The sequence below is a fragment of the Panulirus ornatus genome, chromosome 48 (genome assembly GCF_036320965.1).
Source record: "Panulirus ornatus isolate Po-2019 chromosome 48, ASM3632096v1, whole genome shotgun sequence".
Taxonomy (NCBI): Eukaryota; Metazoa; Arthropoda; class Malacostraca; order Decapoda; family Palinuridae; genus Panulirus; species Panulirus ornatus.
Genome location: NC_092271.1, coordinates 13,977,206 through 13,996,561, shown reverse-complemented (window position 1 = coordinate 13,996,561; position 19,356 = coordinate 13,977,206). Strand labels below are relative to the sequence as shown.

Sequence of the window (19,356 nt, the reverse complement as noted above, 5' to 3'; positions counted from 1 at the left end):
TTATGAATTTGAAAAATCTCGCCTTATGCAAGCATACAAATATTTTGAGGAAGTGGAAACCATCATTTGGGAAATGGACAGGGTAAACATTAATTACTTGGGATGCAGGCAAGGTTTTGATTCAGTCCAATAAATACATGCTGAAACAAGCTGTTTGGAATATGTGCACAAGGAGTAAAACAAACTATTTTTTTTTTTTGTTTCTTGTAGAAAGCAATGAGTCCAGATTAGAAAGTCATTTATAGATTGGCTAAAAGTTGAAAATGATGTCCTATATGGCAATTATTCTTGACCAGTGCTTCAGCACTTCTAATCTTTGTAAATGAAAAACTGTATGACACATGGTCCAAGGACAAGTTTTTGTTGATGCCAAAATTTATAAGAGAAAAAAGATCTAAAGATACTAGTAAGATTTGAAGGGAGGTATTGATACACACATGGGATGTACTAGCAAATGCTTCTTATTTTCAATCAAAACAACTGCAAAATCATGCATATGGGGAAAGACCAAAAAATGAGAAAGACCCTATTCAAACTTAATGATACAACCAATATTTTTTTCTGTATTCAGTGATAAATTTTCAAAGCGCACAGCTTGAATGGGTACTCGAGAAAATCAGCATAAACAATTATGACAAACTTGATAAATGAAGACTAGAAATAGTCACTCACATGAGCTCTTCCCTCATTTTCTTTTTCATACAACTTTGCTGTTTCCTGCATTCATGAGACAATGCTAAGAACAGATGAAGAACATCTTCATTTGCTCACATCTTCTCTCTAGCTGACATGCATCACACATAGAGACCAAAGCCTCCCATCTACAGCCAAGCCCCACAGACCTTTTTGTGGCTTTCTATGGCTGTTCAGTGTGTCCTGGCTCAGCCCACTGACAGCTCATCGCCACCTATATACCTCACTGCTCCAATTCACTCTATTCGATGCATACCTCACACATGTTCAGGCCCGATAACTCAAAGCAGTTTTCACCCCATCCTTCCCTCTTGTCCTCAATCTTCCCCTTCTCCATATTCTCCCCATTTATCTATTCACTCATTCTCTCCCTACGTTGAAACCACTGCAGCACCCTCTCCGCACCTTTCTCAGATATACTCTTCTAGATATTACAACTCTCTCTTACTGTCTCATTACTTACTCAAATAAGCCTCCTTACACTACATTATGCTAAGACATATAATTTCTATCCTTACACTACATTACGCTCTGACATATACGTAATTTCTATCTCATTCACCCTCTTCTACACCTATTCACTTGAAGTCTATGCCTCACACTCATAGAACACCATCAGGACTAAACTACCATCAAACATACCTCTCTTTACCCTCATTGACAGCAACCCTTTTTATCACACACTCCTTAATGCACCCAGGTAGTTTGCCCCTCACCCACCATGTGAGTCATTTCAGTTCCCATGGCTCCATCCACCACAACATGCACTCCCAGGTATCTAAAACACCCTACATCTCCATGTCCAGTCCTTTCAAAATCACACTTAAACCGAGCTCTCTCCCATGCTAAACCTCATTATCTTACTTTGCTTCATATTAACTTTCAACTTCATCTTTTCATATACTCTTCTAAATCCAGACACCAAGCTGCTGCAGCTGCTCACTCAAGTCTGTCACCAGAGCCATGTCAAGTGCAAACAGTAATAAATTCACTCCCACACCCCTACCACCCCAAAATGACTGCAGCCCCCGCCCTTCTCTCCAGTACCCTTGTATTTATCTCCTGCACTACCCAATCCTCGAATAGATTAAACAACCATGGTGACATCACATACCCTTGATACAGATCCATCTTTACCAGGAATCACTCCCCCCTCTTCTCTCTTGACAAGTTATCATGCATTACTCTCTCAATAAAAACTCACTCACTACTTCTAACAGCTTTCCTCCCACACAACTTATTTGCAAAAGCCTCTCTAGTCATAGTATGATGCTCCTTCTCCTGATCTATCCATGCCACATCAAAATCCTCTTTTCGTAAGTGTTTTTCAAACATTCTTCAATCAAACACTCTGCTCTGCTCTTCAATGCACCATGACTTGTATAACACTAATAAAAAAATAAAATCCTAAAGCTGATTAAAAATTCAAGGCAATGGACATACACACACCAGAAAACTGGGCGAGGGGCTAAGGTCCTGCAGACATCAAGGAGTGTGTGGAAAGAGATGTCAGTCTGTGAGGGAAAGGATGAGTAAGTTCAGAGGTATAGTAGTCTCAAGTGTGGTATGAATGCAAGGAATGGACCCTTCATAAAAAAAAATACAGAAAAGGTTGGATGTGCTTGAAATGAACTGTCTGTGTGGAAAGAGAAGTCACTGTCTGTGAGGACAAGGATGGGTGCAAATTCATTGGTAAAGTAGTCCTAAGAGTGTTGCATGCCAGGCGTGAGCCCTTCAAAAAAAAAGTACAAAACAGGGTGGATGTGTTAGAAATGAAATTTCTAAGGACAATAAGTGGGTTGTGGAGGGTTACTCAAATAAAAAAAATGATAGACAGCAGAAGAGGGGGCACTAAAATTGTTTGGGCATATGGAAAGAACAAGTGAAAAGATGACAACTAAAAGGATATACAGTCAGAAGTGGGGAAAAAAAGGAGGAAGAAAAAGAAGTGGGAAACTAAGGAGAAGGCTGAAGGATGCGGTGAAAGATGTTTTGAGTGATCAGAGCTTGAACATACAGGAGGGTGTGATGGAATGATGTGGTATACAAGGAGTGATGTGCTGTCAACGGGCCTAACCAGTGCATGTGAAGCAGTCTTGGTGAGAAAAGCACAGAAAGGTCTGTGGGACTTGGTGTGGACGGGGTGCCCTGGTTTTTGGTACATTGTACATGACAGAGTGTGGATGTGAATAAATAAGGCTGTTCTTTACCTGTTATAATTGCCTATTCATAATGTACACTCATAGGGCCCCATCTCTTGAACAATTTTTACATCTAATACAACCTCTTGAATTCATGTATTCTGTCTGCATTTACCATGTCTTCAGTCAATCTGTTCTATTCATCCACTACTCATACTATAAAGAAATTTCTTTACATCCTTATTTACAATCTTGTTACATTATTTCAAGTTATGTCCTTTGGTTTCTCCATCCCAGTATATCTAAATGAACTATCCACTGTCCACTGTATCCATCTATTACAAAAACGTAAAGGTTGTGATCAGGTCACCCATCATTCTTCTCTTTTCCAAGTTGTGTAAATTTAAAGCCTCCAGCCTTTCTCTGTAGCTTAGTTCTCTTAATTTCTGGCGCTACCTTGCTACATGGGAAACAGTGGAGAAGCATGGAAAAAAAATATATATTTTACAATCTTTAATAATTTACAAATGCTGAGAGACTTCTTTACAGAATAATTAAACAAGTATCTTAAAAATTTATTACATATCTTAAAACTCTATAAACTCTGACCAGTCATATAATAAACAGATGTAAAGAATCAATAGCAATGCTTATTAGACAAATATGGGAGTTCTCCAATTTCCTTTAAAATCTATGGGAAGCCTCAAATTACCATTACGATTATATTCAATACAAAATTACAAAAATCAAACTATATTCTTACCACAAGCATTCTATGAATTACAAGTTGGCATAAGCATTGTAACAACATACTCATCATATATGCACTATAAAGACACTAAATAACTATAATCCCATCATACATACACAGGTACATATCCAGATCTGGTCAGGATAGGGCAAATTATGGATTTGTCAAGATAATGGGTAAAAGCTCAAAACTAGAGTGTTATCTAAGCATACACTGTATCAGAAAACTTAGCACTCTTTGAATAATCTAGTACTTAAAATAAATTATTAACATTATTCAAATAATCATAAAACTGAATACTGATGTGCAGCAGGAAGTTCACTATGAGACCAAAGACTATTTTTGAAGAAAAACATATCTATGATATTTGATAATACAAAACAGCCGATTACACCACACAAAGGAGTTATGTTCAATGAAACAGAGTAATATGCTTTTGCAGAGAGGAAAATTTTGTTGTTATACACATATGTACATGTTTTAGGGAGGTGGTGAAAGTAACATAGTTGTTTTAATGGTTACTAATGTAGTTTGCGGCAGGGGTGTGTGATGTCGCCATGGTTGTTTAATTTGTTTATGGATGGGGTTGTTAGGGAGGTGAATGCAAGAGTTTTGGAAAGAGGGGCAAGTATGAAGTCTGTTGGGGATGAGAGAGCTTGGGAAGTGAGTCAGTTGTTGTTCGCTGATGATACAGCGCTGGTGGCTGATTCATGTGAGAAACTGCAGAAGCTGGTGACTTGAGTTTGGTAAAGTGTGTGAAAGAAGAAAGTTAAGAGTAAATGTGAATAAGAGCAAGGTAATTAGGTACAGTAGGGTTGAGGGTCAAGTCAACTGGGAGGTAAGTTTGAATGGAGAAAAACTGGAGGAAGTAAAGTGTTTTAGATATCTGGGAGTGGATCTGGCAGCGGATGGAACCATAGAAGCGGAAGTGGATCATAGGGTGGGGGAGGGGGCAAAAATTCTGGGAGCCTTGAAGAATGTGTGGAAGTCGAGAACATTATCTCGGAAAGCAAAAATGGGTATGTTTGAAGGAATAGTGGTTCCAACAATGTTGTATGGTTGCGAGGCGTGGGCTATGGATAGAGTTGTGCGCAGGAGGATGGATGTGCTGGAAATGAGATGTTTGAGGACAATTTGTGGTGTGAGGTGGTTTGATCGAATAAGTAACGTAAGGGTAAGAGAGATGTGTGGAAATAAAAAGAGCGTGGTTGAGAGAGCAGAAGAGGGTGTTTTGAAATGGTTTGGGCACATGGAGAGAATGAGTGAGGAAAGATTGACCAAGAGGATGTATGTGTCGGAGGTGGAGGGAACGAGGAGAAGTGGGAGACCAAATTGGAGGTGGAAAGATGGAGTGAAAAAGATTTTGTGTGATCAGGGCCTGAACATGCAGGAGGGTGAAAGGAGGGCAAGGAATAGAGTGAATTGGATCGATGTGGTATACCGGGGGTGACGTGCTGTCAATGGATTGAATCAGGGCATGTGAAGCATCTGGGGTAAACCATGGAAAGTTGTGTAGGTATGTATATTTGCGTGTGTGGACGTATGTAAATACATGTGTATGGGGGTGGGTTGGGCCATTTCTTTCGTCTGTTTCCTTGCGCTACCTCGCAAACGCGGGAGACCGGCAAAAAAAAAGAAAAAAAAATATATATATATATATGTATATATATCCCTGGGGATAGGGGAGAAAGAATACTTCCCACGTATTCCCTGCGTGTCGTAGAAGGCGACTAAAAGGGAAGGGAGCGGGGGGCTGGAAATCCTCCCCTCTCGTTTTTTTTTGTTTTTTTTAATTTAATTTTCCAAAAGAAGGAACAGAGAAGAGGTCCAGGTGAGGATATTCCCTCAAAGGCCCAGTCCTCTGTTCTTAACGCTACCTCGCTATCGCGGGAAATAGCGAATAGTATGAAAAAAAAAAAAAAAAAAATATATATATATATATATATATATATATATATGTGTGTGTGTGAGTGTGTGTGTGTGTTTGTGTGTCTGTGTGTGTGTGTGTGTGTGTGTGTGAATGCAAGTTTATTAGATTTAGCAGTGCAGTGCAACAGGTTAGTTGAATTGTGTGTGAATGAAGAAAATTTTCAAGAAATGTTTTAGATACCTGGGAGTGGGCATGCCAGCAAATGGAATTATGGAGGTGGGGGAGAGCTATTGGAAAGATGAGGGGGCCACAGGTTCTGGAAGCACTAAGGAATTAGTAGAAAGAGAGGTCATTATCTGGAAGGGAGGAGATGAGTGTGCTTGATGATATAGTAGTACCAACAATGCTTTATGGATGTGAGGCATGGGCAATACATAAGAATGTACAAAGAAGGGTAGATGTGTTAGAAATGATATATTTGAGGACATGATGTAGTGTGAGGTTTGATCAAGCAATATAAAAAGGGATGAAAGAATTATGATAAAAGATGAGTGTGGATCAGAGAGCTTGAGAGTTTGTTGAAATGGTCTGAGCACATAGAGAGAATGAATAAGTATATATCATTGCTGGGGATAGGGGAGAAAGAATACTTCCTACATATTCTCTGTGTGTAGTAGAAGACGACTAAAAGGGGAGAGAGCATGGGGGTTGGAAATCCTCCCCTCCCATCTTTAATTTTCCAAAAGGGGAACAGAGAAGTGGCCAAGTGATGATATTCCACCTAAGGCTCAGTCCTCTGTTCTTAACGCTACCTTGCTAACGTGGGAAATGGCAAATATGTATGACAAAGTATAATAATATAATAAAATATATATATATATATATTTTTTTTTTGCTTTGTCGCTGTCTCCCGCGTTTGCGAGGTAGCGCAAGGAAACAGACGAAAGAAATGGCCCAACCCACCCCCATACACATGTATATACATACGTCCACACACGCAAATATACATACCTACACAGCTTTCCATGGTTTACCCCAGACGCTTCACATGCCCTGATTCAATCCACTGACAGCACATCAACCCCGGTATACCACATCGCTCCAATTCACTCTATTCCTTGCCCTCCTTTCACCCTCCTGCATGTTCAGGCCCCGATCACACAAAATCTTTTTCACTCCATCTTTCCACCTCCAATTTGGTCTCCCTCTTCTCCTCGTTCCCTCCACCTCCGACACATATATCCTCTTGGTCAATCTTTCCTCACTCATTCTCTCCATGTGCCCAAACCATTTCAAAACACCCTCTTCTGCTCTCTCAACCACGCTCTTTTTATTTCCACACATCTCTCTTACCCTTACGTTACTTACTCGATCAAACCACCTCACACCACACATTGTCCTCAAACATCTCATTTCCAGCACATCCATCCTCCTGCGCACAACTCTATCCATAGCCCACGCCTTGCAACCATACAACATTGTTGGAACCACTATTCCTTCAAACATACCCATATATATATATATATATATATATATATATATATATATATATATATATATATATATATATAAGGGCAGACAGTATGAATTATGTACATGTGTATATATGTATATGTCTGTGTGTATATGTATGTATACGTTGAGATGTATAGGTATGTATATGTGCACGTGTGGATGTGTATGTATATACATGTGTATGTAGGTGGGTTGGGCCATTCTTTCGTCTATTTCCTTGCGCTACCTCGCTAATGCGGGAGACAGCGACAAAGAATAATGAATATAAATAAATAAAATATCATATTATATTATGTTATATATATCTTCATATACTTTGTCGGTGTCTCCCGCTTTAGTGAGTTAGCGCAAGGAAACAGACGAAAGAATGGCCCAACCCACCCACATACACATCCTCACATGCACATATATATACCTATATATTTCAATGTATACATATATATACATACACATAATTCATACTTGCTGCCTTTATTCATTCCTGTCGCCATCCCACCACACATGAAATAACAACACCCTCTCCCAGCACTTGCGTGAGGTAGCACTAGGAAAAGACAAAAAAGGCCACATTCATTCACAATCAGTCTCTAGCTGCCATGTATAATCCACCAAAACCACAGCTCCCTTTCCACATCCAGGCCCCACAAAACTTTCCATGGTTTACCCCAGACACTTAACATGGCCTGATTCAATCCATTGACAGCACGTAGACCCCAGTATACCACATCATTCCAATTCACTCTATTACTTGCAAGCCTTTCACCCTCCTGCATGTTCAGACCCCAATTGCTCAAAAATCTTTTTCACTCTATCATCCCACCTCCAATTTGGTCTCCCACTTCTTGTTCCCTCCACCTTCAACACATATATCCTTTTTGTCAATTGAGGATGTAAGACATGTATATGAGTAGGAAGAGAGGAAAGTGATTGGTTCTCAGTGAATGTCGGTTTGCGGCAGGGGTGCGTGATGTCTCCATGACTGTTTAATTTGTTTATGGATGGGGTTGTCAGGGAGGTGAATGCAAGAGTTTTGGAGAGAGGGGCAAGTATGCAAGAGAAATGTGTGGTAATAAAAAGAGTGTGGTTGAGAGAGAAGAAGAATGACAAAGAGGATATATGTGTCAGAGGTGGAGGGAACGAGGAGAAGTGGGAGACCAAATTGAAGGTGGAAGGATGGAGTGATAAAGATTTTGAGCAATCAGGGCCTGAGCATACAGGAGGGCGAAAGGCGTGCAAGGAATAGAGTGAATTGGAATGATGTGGCATATATATATATATATATATATATATATATATATATATATATATATATATATATATATATATATATATATATATATTTGAGGACATGATGTAGTGTGAGGTTTGATCAAGCAATATAAAAAGGGATGAAAAGTTTTTATCGAGGATGTAAGGCATGTGTACGTGTAGGAATAGAGGAAAGTGATTGGTTCTCAGTGAATGTAGGTTTGCGGCAGGGGTGTGTGATGTCTCCATGGTTCTTTAATTTGTTTATGGATGGGGTTGTTAGGGAGGTGAATGCAAGAGTTTTGGAATGAGGGGCAAGTATGAAGTCTGTTATGGATGAGAGAGCTTGGGAAGTGAGTCAGTCGTTGTTCGCTGATGATACAGCGCTGGTGGCTGATTCATGTGAGAAACTGCAGAAGCTGGTGACTGAGTTTGGTAAAGTGTGTGAAAGAAGAAAGTTAAGAGTAAATATGAATAAGAGCAAGGTTATTAGGTACAGTAGGGTTGAGGGTCAAGTCAATTGGGAGGTAAGTTTGAATGGAGAAAAACTGGAGGAAGTAAAGTGTTTTAGATATCTGGGAGTGGATCTGGCAGCGGATGGAACCATGGAAGTGGAAGTGAATCATAGGGTGGGGAGGGGGGCGAAAATTCTGGGAGCCTTGAAGAATGTGTGGAAGTCGAGAACATTATCTCAAAAAGCAAAAATGGGTATGTTTGAAGGAATAGTGGTTCAAACAATGTTGTATAGTTGCGAGGCGTGAGCTATGGATAGAGTTGTGCGCAAGAGGGTGGATGTGCTGGAAATGAGATGTTTAAGGACAATATGTGGTGTGAGGTGGTTTGATCGAGTAAGTAATGTAAGGGTAGAGAGATGTGTGGCAATAAAAAGAGCGTGGTTGAGAGAGCAGAAGAGGGTGTTTTGAAATGGTTTGGGCACATGGAGAGAATGAGTGAGGAAAGATTGACCAAGAGGATATATGTGTCGGAGGTGGAGGGTACGAGGAGAAGTGGGAGACCAAATTGGAGGTGGAAAGAAGGAGTGAAAAAGATTTTGAGTGATTGGGGCCTGAACATGCAGGAGGGTGAAAGGCGGGCAAGGAATAGAGTGAATTGGATCGATGTGGTATACTGGGGTCGATGTGCTGTCAGTGGATTCAATCAGGGCATGTGAATCGTCTGGGGGAAACCATGGAAAGTTGTGTGGGGCCTGGATGTGGAAAGGGAGCTGTGGTTTTGGGCATTATTGCATGACAACTAGAGACTGAGTGTGAACAAATGGGGCCTTTGTTGTCTTTTCCTAGCGCTACCTCGCACACGAGGGGGGGAGGGGGATGTTATTCCACGTGTGGCGAGGTGGTGATGGGAATGAATAAGGGCAGACAGTGTGAACTGTGTGCATGTGTATATATGTATGTGTCTGTGTGTATGTATATATGTGTACATTGAGATGTATGGGTATGTGTATTTGCGTGTGTGGAGGTGTATGTATATACATGTGTATGGGGGTGGGTTGGGCCATTTCTTTCGTCTGTTTCCTTGCACTACCTCGCAAATGCAGGAGACCTTTGTTCATTCCCATCGCCACCCCACCACACATGGAATAACAACACCCTCCCCCCTCATGTGTGCGAGGTAGCGCTAGGAAAAGACAAAAAAAGGCCCCATTCGTTCACACTAAGTCTCTAGCTGTCATGTAATAATGCATCGAAACCACATCTCCCTTTCCACATCCAGGCCCCCCAGAACTTTCCATGGTTTACCCCAGACGCTTCACGTGCCCTGGTTCAATCCACTGACAGCACGTCGACCCCGGTATACCACATCGTTCCAACTCACTCTATTCTTTGCACGCCTTTCACCCTCCTGCATGTTCAGGCCCCGATCACTCAAAATCTTTATCACTCCATTTTCCACCTCCAATTTGGTCTACCACTTCTCCTCGTTCCCTCCACCTCTGACACATATATCCTCTTGGTCAATCTTTCCTCACTCATTCTCTCCATATGACCAAACCATTTCAAAAGACCCTCTTCTACTCTCTCAACCACACTCTTTTTATTACCACACATCTCTCTTACCCTATTATTACTTACTCGATCAAACCACCTCACACCATATATTGTCCTTAAACATCTCATTTCCAGCACATCCACCCTCCTGTGCACAACTCAATATTTTTTTTTTTTTTTTTTTATACCTCGTCGCTGTCTCCCGCGTTTGCGAGGTAGCGCAAGGAAACAGACGAAAGAAATGGCCCAACCCCCCCATACACATGTACATACACACGTCCACACACGCAAATATACATACCTACACAGCTTTCCATGGTTTACCCCGGACGCTTCACATGCCTTGATTCAATTCACTGACAGCACGTCAACCCCTGTATACCACATCGCTCCAATTCACTCTATTCCTTGCCCTCCTTTCACCCTCCTGCATGTTCAGGCCCCGATCACACAAAATCCTTTTCACTCCATCTTTCCACCTCCAATTTGGTCTCCCTCTTTTCCTCGTTCCCTCCACCTCCGACACATATATCCTCTTGGTCAATCTTTCCTCACTCATTCTCTCCATGTGCCCAAACCATTTCAAAACACCCTCTTCTGCTCTCTCAACCACGCTCTTTTTATTTCCACACATCTCTCTTACCCTTACGTTACTTACTCGATCAAACCACCTCACACCACACATTGTCCTCAAACATCTCATTTCCAGCACATCCATCCTCCTGCGAACAACTCTATCCATAGCCCACGCTTCGCAACCATACAACATTGTTGGAACCACTATTCCTTCAAACATACCCATTTTTGCTTTCCGGGATAATGTTCTCGACTTCCACACATTTTTCAAGGCTCCCAAAATTTTCGCCCCCTCCCCCACCCTATGATCCACTTCCGCTTCCATGGTTCCATCCGCTGCCAGATCCACTCCCAGATATCTAAAACACTTCACTTCCTCCAGTTTTTCTCCATTCAAACTCACCTCCCAATTGACTTGACCCTCAACCCTACTGTACCTAATAACCTTGCTCTTATTCACATTTACTCTTAACTTTCTTCTTCCACACACTTTACCAAACTCTGTCACCAGCTTCTGCAGTTTCTCACATGAATCCGCCACCAGTGCTGTATCATCAGCGAACAACAACTGACTCACTTCCCAAGCTCTCTCATCCCCAACAGACTTCATACTTGCCCCTCTTTCCAAGACTCTTGCATTTACCTCCCTAACAACCCCATCCATAAACAAATTAAACAACCATGGAGACATCACACACCCCTGCCGCAAACCTACATTCACTGAGAACCAATCACTTTCCTCTCTTCCTACACGTACACATGCCTTACATCCTCGATAAAAACTTTTCACTGCTTCTAACAACTTGCCTCCCACACCATATATTCTTAATACCTTCCACAGAGCATCTCTATCAACTCTATCATATGCCTTCTCCAGATCCATAAATGCTACATACAAATCCATTTGCTTTTCTAAGTATTTCTCACATACATTCTTCAAAGCAAACACCTGATCCAAACATCCTCTACCACTTCTGAAACCACACTGCTCTTCCCCAATATACACATATATATATATATATATATATATATATATATATATATATATATATATATATATATATACATAAACTAGAAACTCAATATATATATATATATATATATATATATATATATATATATATATATATATATATATAACTTGTATTTTAACTTTCTAAAAGTGGAAACAGAAGAAGGAGTCACGTGGAGAGTGTTCATGCTCCTCGAAGGCTCAAATTGGGGTGTCTAAATGTGTGTGGATGTAACCAAGATGAGAAAAAAGGGAGAGATATGTAGTATGTTTGTGGAAAGGAACCTGGATGTTTTGGCTCTGAGTGTAACGAAGCTCAAGGGTAAAGGGGAAGAGTGGTTTGGGAATGTCTTGGAAGTAAAGTCAGGGGTTAGTGAGAGGACAAGAGCAAGGGAAGGAGTAGCACTACTCCTGAAAGAGGAGTGGTGGGAGTAAGTGATATAGTGGAAGAAAGTAAACACTAGACTGATATGGGTAAAACTGAAAGTGGATGAAGAGAGGTGGGTGATTATTGGTGAATATGCACCTGGGCATGAGAAGAAAGATCATGAGGGGCAAGTGTTTTGGGAGCAGCTGAGTGAGGGTGTAGTAGTTTTGACGCACAAGACCAGGTTATAGTGATGGGTGACTTGAATGCAAAGGTGAGTAATATGGCAGTTGAGGGAATAATTGGTGTACATGGGGTGTTCAGGGTTGTAAATGGTAAGAGCTTGTAGATTCATGAGCTGAAAAAGGACTGGTGATTGAGAATACCAGGTTTAAAAAGAGAGATATACATAAGTATATGTATGTAAGTAGGAGAGATGGCCAGAGAGCGTTATTGGATTATGTGTTAATTGATAGGAGAGCAAAAGAGACTTTAGGATGTTAATGTGCTGAGAGGTGCAACTGAAGGATGTCTGATCATCATCTTGTGGAGGCAAAGGTGAAGATTTGTAGAAGTTTTCAGAAAACAAGAGAGAATGTTGGGGTGAAGAGAGTGGTGAGAGTAAGTGAGCTTGGGAAGGAGACTTGTGTGAGGAAGTACCAGGAGAGACTGAGTACAGAATGGAAAAAGGTGAGAACAAAGGACGTAAGGGGAGTGGGGGAGGAATGGGATGTATTTAGGGAAGAAGTGATGGATTGCGCAAAAGATGCTTGTGGCATGAGAAGCGTGGGAGGTGGACAGATTAGAAAGGGTAGTGAGTGGTGGGATGAAGAAGTAAGATTATTAGTGAAGGAGAAGAGAGAGGCATTTGGATGGTTTTTGCAGGGAAATAATGCAAAGGACTGGGAGATGTATAAAATAAAGTGGCACGAGGTCAAGAGAAGGGTGTAAGAGGTGAAAAAGAGGGCAAATGAGAGTTGGGGTGAGAGAGTATCATTCAACTTTAGGGAGGATAAAAAGATGTTTTGGAAGGAGGTAAATAAAGTGCGTAAGACAGGGGAACAAATGGGAACATCAGTGAAGGGGGCTAATGGGGAAGTGATAACTGGTAGTGTTGATGTGAAGAGATGGAGTGAGTATTTTGAAGGTTTGTTGAATGTGTTTGATGATAGAGTGGCAAATATAGGGTGTTTTGGTCGAGGTGGTGTGCAAAGTGAGAGGGTTAGGGAGAATGATTTGGTAAACAGAGAAGAGGTAGTAAAAGCTTTGCAGAAGATGAAAGCCGGCAATGCAGCAGGTTTGGATGGAATTGCATTGGAATCTATTAAAACAGGGGGTGACTGTATTGTTGACTGGTTGGTAAGGTTATTCAATGAAACCCTCCCCACCTTGTATTTTAACTTTCTAAATGGGGAAACATAACGAGGAGTCACGTGGGGAATGCTCATCCTCCTCGAAGGCTCAGATTAGGGTGTCTAAATGTGTGTGGATGTAACCAAGATGAGAAATAAGGAGACATAGGTAGTATGTTTGAGGAAAGGAACCTGGATGTTTTGGCTCTGAGTGAAACGAAGCTCAAGGGTAAAGGGGAAGAGTGGTTTGGGAATGTCTTGGGAGTAAAGTCAGGGGTTGGTGAGAGTACAAGAGCAAGGGAAGGAGTAGCGCTACTCCTGAAACAGGAGTTGTGGGAGTATGTGATAGAGTGTAAGAAAGTAAACTCTAGACTGATATGGGTAAACCTGAAAGTGGATGGAGAGAGATGGGTGATTATTAATGCATATGCACCTGGGCTTGAGAAGAAAGATCATGAGAGGCAAGTGTTTTGGGAGCAGCTGAGCTAGTGTGTTAGTAGTCTTGATGCACGAGACCAGGTTATAGTGATGGGTGATCTGAATGCAAAGGTGAGTAATGTGGCAGTTGAGGGAATAATTGGTGTACATGGGGTGTTCAGCATCATAAATGGAAATGGTGAAGAGCTTGTAGATTTATGTGCCGAAAAAGGACTGGTGATTGGGAATACCTGGTTTAAAAAGAGGGATATATATAAGTATACCTATGTAAGTAGGAGAGATGGCCAGAGAGCATTACTGGATTATGTGTTAATTGATAGGCACGTGAAAGAGAGACTTTTGGATGTTAATGTGTAACTGGAGGGATGTCTGATCATTATCTTGTGGAGGCAAAGGTGAAGATTTATAGAGGTTTTCAGAAAAGAAGAGAGAATGTTGGGGTGAAGAGAGTGGTGAGAGTTAGTGAGCTTGGGAAGGAGACTTGTGTGAGGAAGTACCAGGAGAGACTGAGTTCAGAATGGAAAAAGGTGAGAGCAAAGGACGTAAGGGGAGTGGGGGAGAAATGGGATGTGTTTAGGGAAGCAGTGATGGCTTGTGCAAAAGATGCTTGTGGCATGAGAAGCGTGGGAGGTGGGCAGATTAGAAAGGGTAGTGAGTGGTGGGATGAAGAATTAAGATTATTACTGAAAGAGAAGAGAAAGGCATTTGGAAGATTTTTGCAGGGAAATAGCACAAATGACTGGGAGATGTATAAAAAAAAAAAAAAAAAAAGAGAGGCAGGAGGTCAAGAGAAGGGTGCAAGAGGTGAAGAAGAGGGCAAATGAGTTGGGGTGAAAGAGTATCTTTAAATTTTAGGGAGAATAAAAAGATGTTTTGGAAGGAGGTAAATAAAGTGCATAAGACAAGAGAACAAATGGGAACATCAGTGAAGGGGGCTAATGGGGAGGTAATAACAAGTAGTGGTGATGTGAGGAGATGGAGAATAATTTGGTAAACTGAGACGAGGTAGTAAAAGCTTTGCAGAAGATGAAAGCTGGCAAGGCACTGGGTTTGGATGGTATTGCAGTGGAATTTATTAAAAAAAAAGGGGGTGACTGTGTTGTTGACTGGCTAGTAAGGATATTAAATGTATGTATGACTAATGGTGAGGTGCCTGAGGATTGGCGGAGTGCATGTATAGTGCCATTGTACAAAGGCAGGATAAAGGTGAGTGCTCAAAGTACAGAGGTATAAGTTTGTTGAGTATTCCTGGGAAATTATATGGGAGGGTATTGATTGAGAGGGTGAAAGCATGTACAGAGCATCAGATTGGGGAAGAGCAGTGTGGTTTCAGAAGTGGTAGAGGATGTGTGGATCAGGTGTTTGCTTTGAAGAATGTATGTGAGATATACTTGGAAAAGCAAATGGATTTGTATGTAGCATTTATGGCTCTGGAGAAGGCATATGATAGAGTTGATAGAGATGCTCTGTGGAAGGTATTAAGAATATGTGGTGTTTGAGGCAAGTTGCTAGAAGCAGTGAAAAGTTTTTATCGAGGATGTAAGGCATGTGTACGAGTAGTAAGAGAGGAAAGTGACTGGTTCTCAGTGAATGTCGGTTTGTGACGGATGCGTATATACATACACATCCTCACATGCACATATATATACCTATATATTTCAATGTATACATCTATATACATACACAGACATATACATATGTACATAATTCATACTTGCTGCCTTTGTTCATTCCCGTTGCCACCCCGCCACACATGAAATGACAACCCCCTCCCACCGAACGTGCGTGAGGTAGCACTAGGAAAAGACAACAAAGGCCACATTCATTCACACTCAGTCTAGCTGTCCTGTATAATGCACTGAAACCACAGCTCCCTTTCCACATCCAGGCCCCACGAAACTTTCCATGGTTTATCCCAGACACTTCACATGCCCTGGTTCAATCCATTAACAGCATGTACAACCCTATCTATAGCCCATGCCTTGCAACCATACAACATTGTTGGAACTACTATTCCCTCAAACATAACCATCTTTGCTCTCTGAGATACCATCCTCTCCTTCCATACATTTTTCATCACTCCCAGAACCTTCACCCCCTCCCCACCCTGTGATTCACCTACGTTTCCATGGTTCCATTCACTGCCAAGTCCACTCCTAGATATCTAAAATGTTTCACTTCCTTCATTGTTCTCCATTCAAATTTACATCCCAATTAACTTGTCCCTCAACCCTAATGAACCTAATAACCATGCTCTTATTCACATTTACTATCATCTTTCTCCTTTCACACACTTTTTCAAACTCAATCACCAACATCTGAAGTTTCTCACTCGAATCAGCCACTACAGCTGTATCATTGGTGAACAACAACTGACTTGCTTCCTAGGCCCTCTACTCCCCTCTCTCCAAAACCCTTGCATTTACCTCCCTAACCACCCCATCCATAAACAAATTAAATAACCATGGGGACATCACACACCCCAACAACAGACCGACATTCACTGGGAACCAATCACTCTCCTCTCTTCCTATTCATACACTTGCCTTACATCCTTGGTAAAAACTTTTCACTTCTTCTAGCAACTTACATTCAACAACATACAATCTTAAGACCTTCCACAAAGCATCTCTATCAACCCTATCATATGCCTTCTCGATATCCATAAATGCCACATACAAATCCATCTATTTTTCTAAGTACCTCTCACACATATTCTTCATAGTAAACAACTGATCCACACATCCTCTACCGCTTCTGAACCCACACTGCTCTTCCCCAATCTGATGTTCTCAATCAATACCCTCCCATATAATTTTCCAGAAATATTTAATAAACTTATGCCTTTGTAGTTTGAACACTCACCTTCATCTCCTTTGCTTTTGTACAATGGCAATATACATGCATTTGTTTAAGATGTTGAGATTCTCTTTTTTTTTTTTTTCCAAATCTGGTGCCATTTTGTGTTGGGGGCATTTATTTGTTGTTTTTTGGGATAGACTGTCCATTCAAGTTAACTAAGAGCTAGATTTGTCTGTCCAGGGTTAATGGAGAAACTGAACACTTCTGTAGAGATGCAGATATTCAATTTTAGGTGGATCATTGTAATGTAGTGCTGCACATTTGGTGTTGCTATTGTGGTGTCAGGGTGTAGTGATGTGATTGTTAGGTCGTGTGCATATTAAACGACCTTCATGATAGGTTTGCCAGAGATAATGTGAAGTCATGCAGAAAGACCCTGAAGATCTCACCTTTTTCCATGTTTGTTTGTCATATCCCATGTTAATATGGCAGTGCCAAGAAATTAAGGCTTCATTTTCTTACATCCATTCTTAAGCTACCTCACTGAGGGGATATTACACTTTCAATAATATTACAAAAGTTTTTGAAAATAAAAAGAAAAAATCAGTGTACAATACATATATTGAAATAGGTTTTTAAGATCTATTTTTCACGTATTAATTTATCATAAAATTCCTTATCTTTTATATCCCATGGCACAAGGTTAATGGAATATAAAGTTTGCTGTCTACATTTGTTTATGAACAGAGGGTAATGTAGGCAAAAAGACACAACAGTTATCAGGCACATTTGCACGAAGATGCTTCACTATACCTTTAAGGCGAGAATGAATATCAGGCCACCTTTGCTTGCCTGGCCATTGTTGCATCACGCAAATACCACCAATATAAGCTATCAAAATGACTGAACTTGGGAGTTTTAATTCAACATCAGCACGTCTCCAAACTGCCCTTATATGCCTACAAACTTTATGCCCTACTTTAACCACTGTGGATGTAATAAAGTTAGCATTCACAGGACCTCTTGGAGCAAGGAGAGTATGCAGCATAGTTAACAATCTTATACCAGCCATAAATCCAGCTCGCCAGACATTACAAATTAGGCCTCTCAATTTTGTGTATGATGGATCCACTATGTGAGGTGGCAGACGTGCTAAGCTTACTTGCTGGAGACGATTTGCTACTAAATACCCAGGAGCTTTGAACTGATTAAGACGTAGAGAATATCTTGGGTGTCCAAATACCACACGAGAGGTATCAACAAGAAGTTGGCATGATTTCAAACAAACAATGACACCAGCAAAGGAAACACGATATTCACTTCTTGCATACAGGTTGTGTACAGTTTTTGCCTTGTTTATGTAACAGTTGAAATCAGGCATACCATAATTTAACTGCTCCAAGAACCGTTCTGCCTCATTATGAGAGGTAGATAAAAACAGAAAATCATCAACAGCACGCATGAGGATACTGGTGCCAGTATTGTAATGTGCTAAATGTGTAGCACACACTGAGGAATAATAAAATTCACAAAGAACACCTGACAAAACTCCACCTTGGGGTAAACCACGAGTCACCAACAGTCGCTGGTGTAGGCCATTACTTAACACCTGTGCACAAACAAGTTTTTTAATTGCATCTAAAACTTCATTTGTATTTATGATAAGGGGAGCGCCCATTTCAACAAGACTCCCTCCTCCTCTTGATAAGGAACATGTAGGCTGACCTTTATCATCTAAAAGGAAGAAAGTAGGTCTCGAAAATGTTTGCCCCATTCTCTTCAAAGCTGAATACTGTCCAAATTTAAGTATATGGGGTAACCTTTGAGAGCTCTCTTGCAGTAACTCAAAAAGTTTGGAGTGTACTATTGACCCATAGGCATCTTGGACATCTGCACGTACAAAATACAAAGGTCTGGTGTCTTGACATGTAGCTAATTTTTTGACATAGTCACGCCATGCAAATTGCAGTCCAGAGGCAGATTTTGTAGCAACACTTCCTTTCTTGTTAAAGGTACAAAGCTCATTAAGTACGAGACGAGCCTTATTTATGAATGACGGCAATATTCCAAATCTGCGAACTGGTATAATAGGCCTCACACCTCTCAATTTTGGCAAAAACCTGATTCGAGGAAAACTTTTTTTTTCTGTGCTTTGGGATACATGTGTGGTGGGCACATGAAGGTATGATATCAACTCTACTTGCTTTTTATTAAGTCTTCTAAGAGTACCACTCTTTATAAGAGTACAAACTGCTTTATCATGTTGCTTCTGCCACACACTCTTGCGGTAAAAGACAAGTTGGTATCGGAGACTATATGTTTCTGTAACATACATGAAAGAATGCAATATACTCATAACAAGACGAACTATAATCCACAAGTACACTTTTGATATAATATATGTTTTCTTACTGAAAGATTCCAGAGATGCAGCCCACCTGTAACAAAATATGTATCAGAATAAATATGTCAGAACACAATAATTGCTAAAGGAACAAGTACCATATTTGTGGCAGAGAAAAATGGATAAGATGGACAGAGGAGTATGGACTAAGTGCATTTAAAAAAAAATGTTCAATTAA

At 40.7% G+C, this 19,356-nt stretch overlaps 1 protein-coding gene across 5 annotated transcripts in view; it reads right to left on the bottom strand.

Moving 5' to 3' along the window:
* Positions 1-440: 440 nt before the first annotated feature.
* Positions 441-19,356, bottom strand: part of LOC139764113 (uncharacterized) — a 50,692-nt gene continuing 31,776 nt past the window's right edge. For 4 of the 5 annotated variants that reach the window (XM_071690608.1, XM_071690610.1, XM_071690607.1 and 1 more), the window contains one exon: positions 11,930-19,212. In XM_071690608.1, coding sequence (XP_071546709.1) covers positions 17,502-19,212 — 1,711 coding nt within the window. In that variant the 3' untranslated portion in view covers positions 11,930-17,501. Of the gene's footprint in view, positions 3,295-11,929; positions 19,213-19,356 lie in introns of those variants that run through there. The other variant, XM_071690611.1, reaches the window with a different exon arrangement.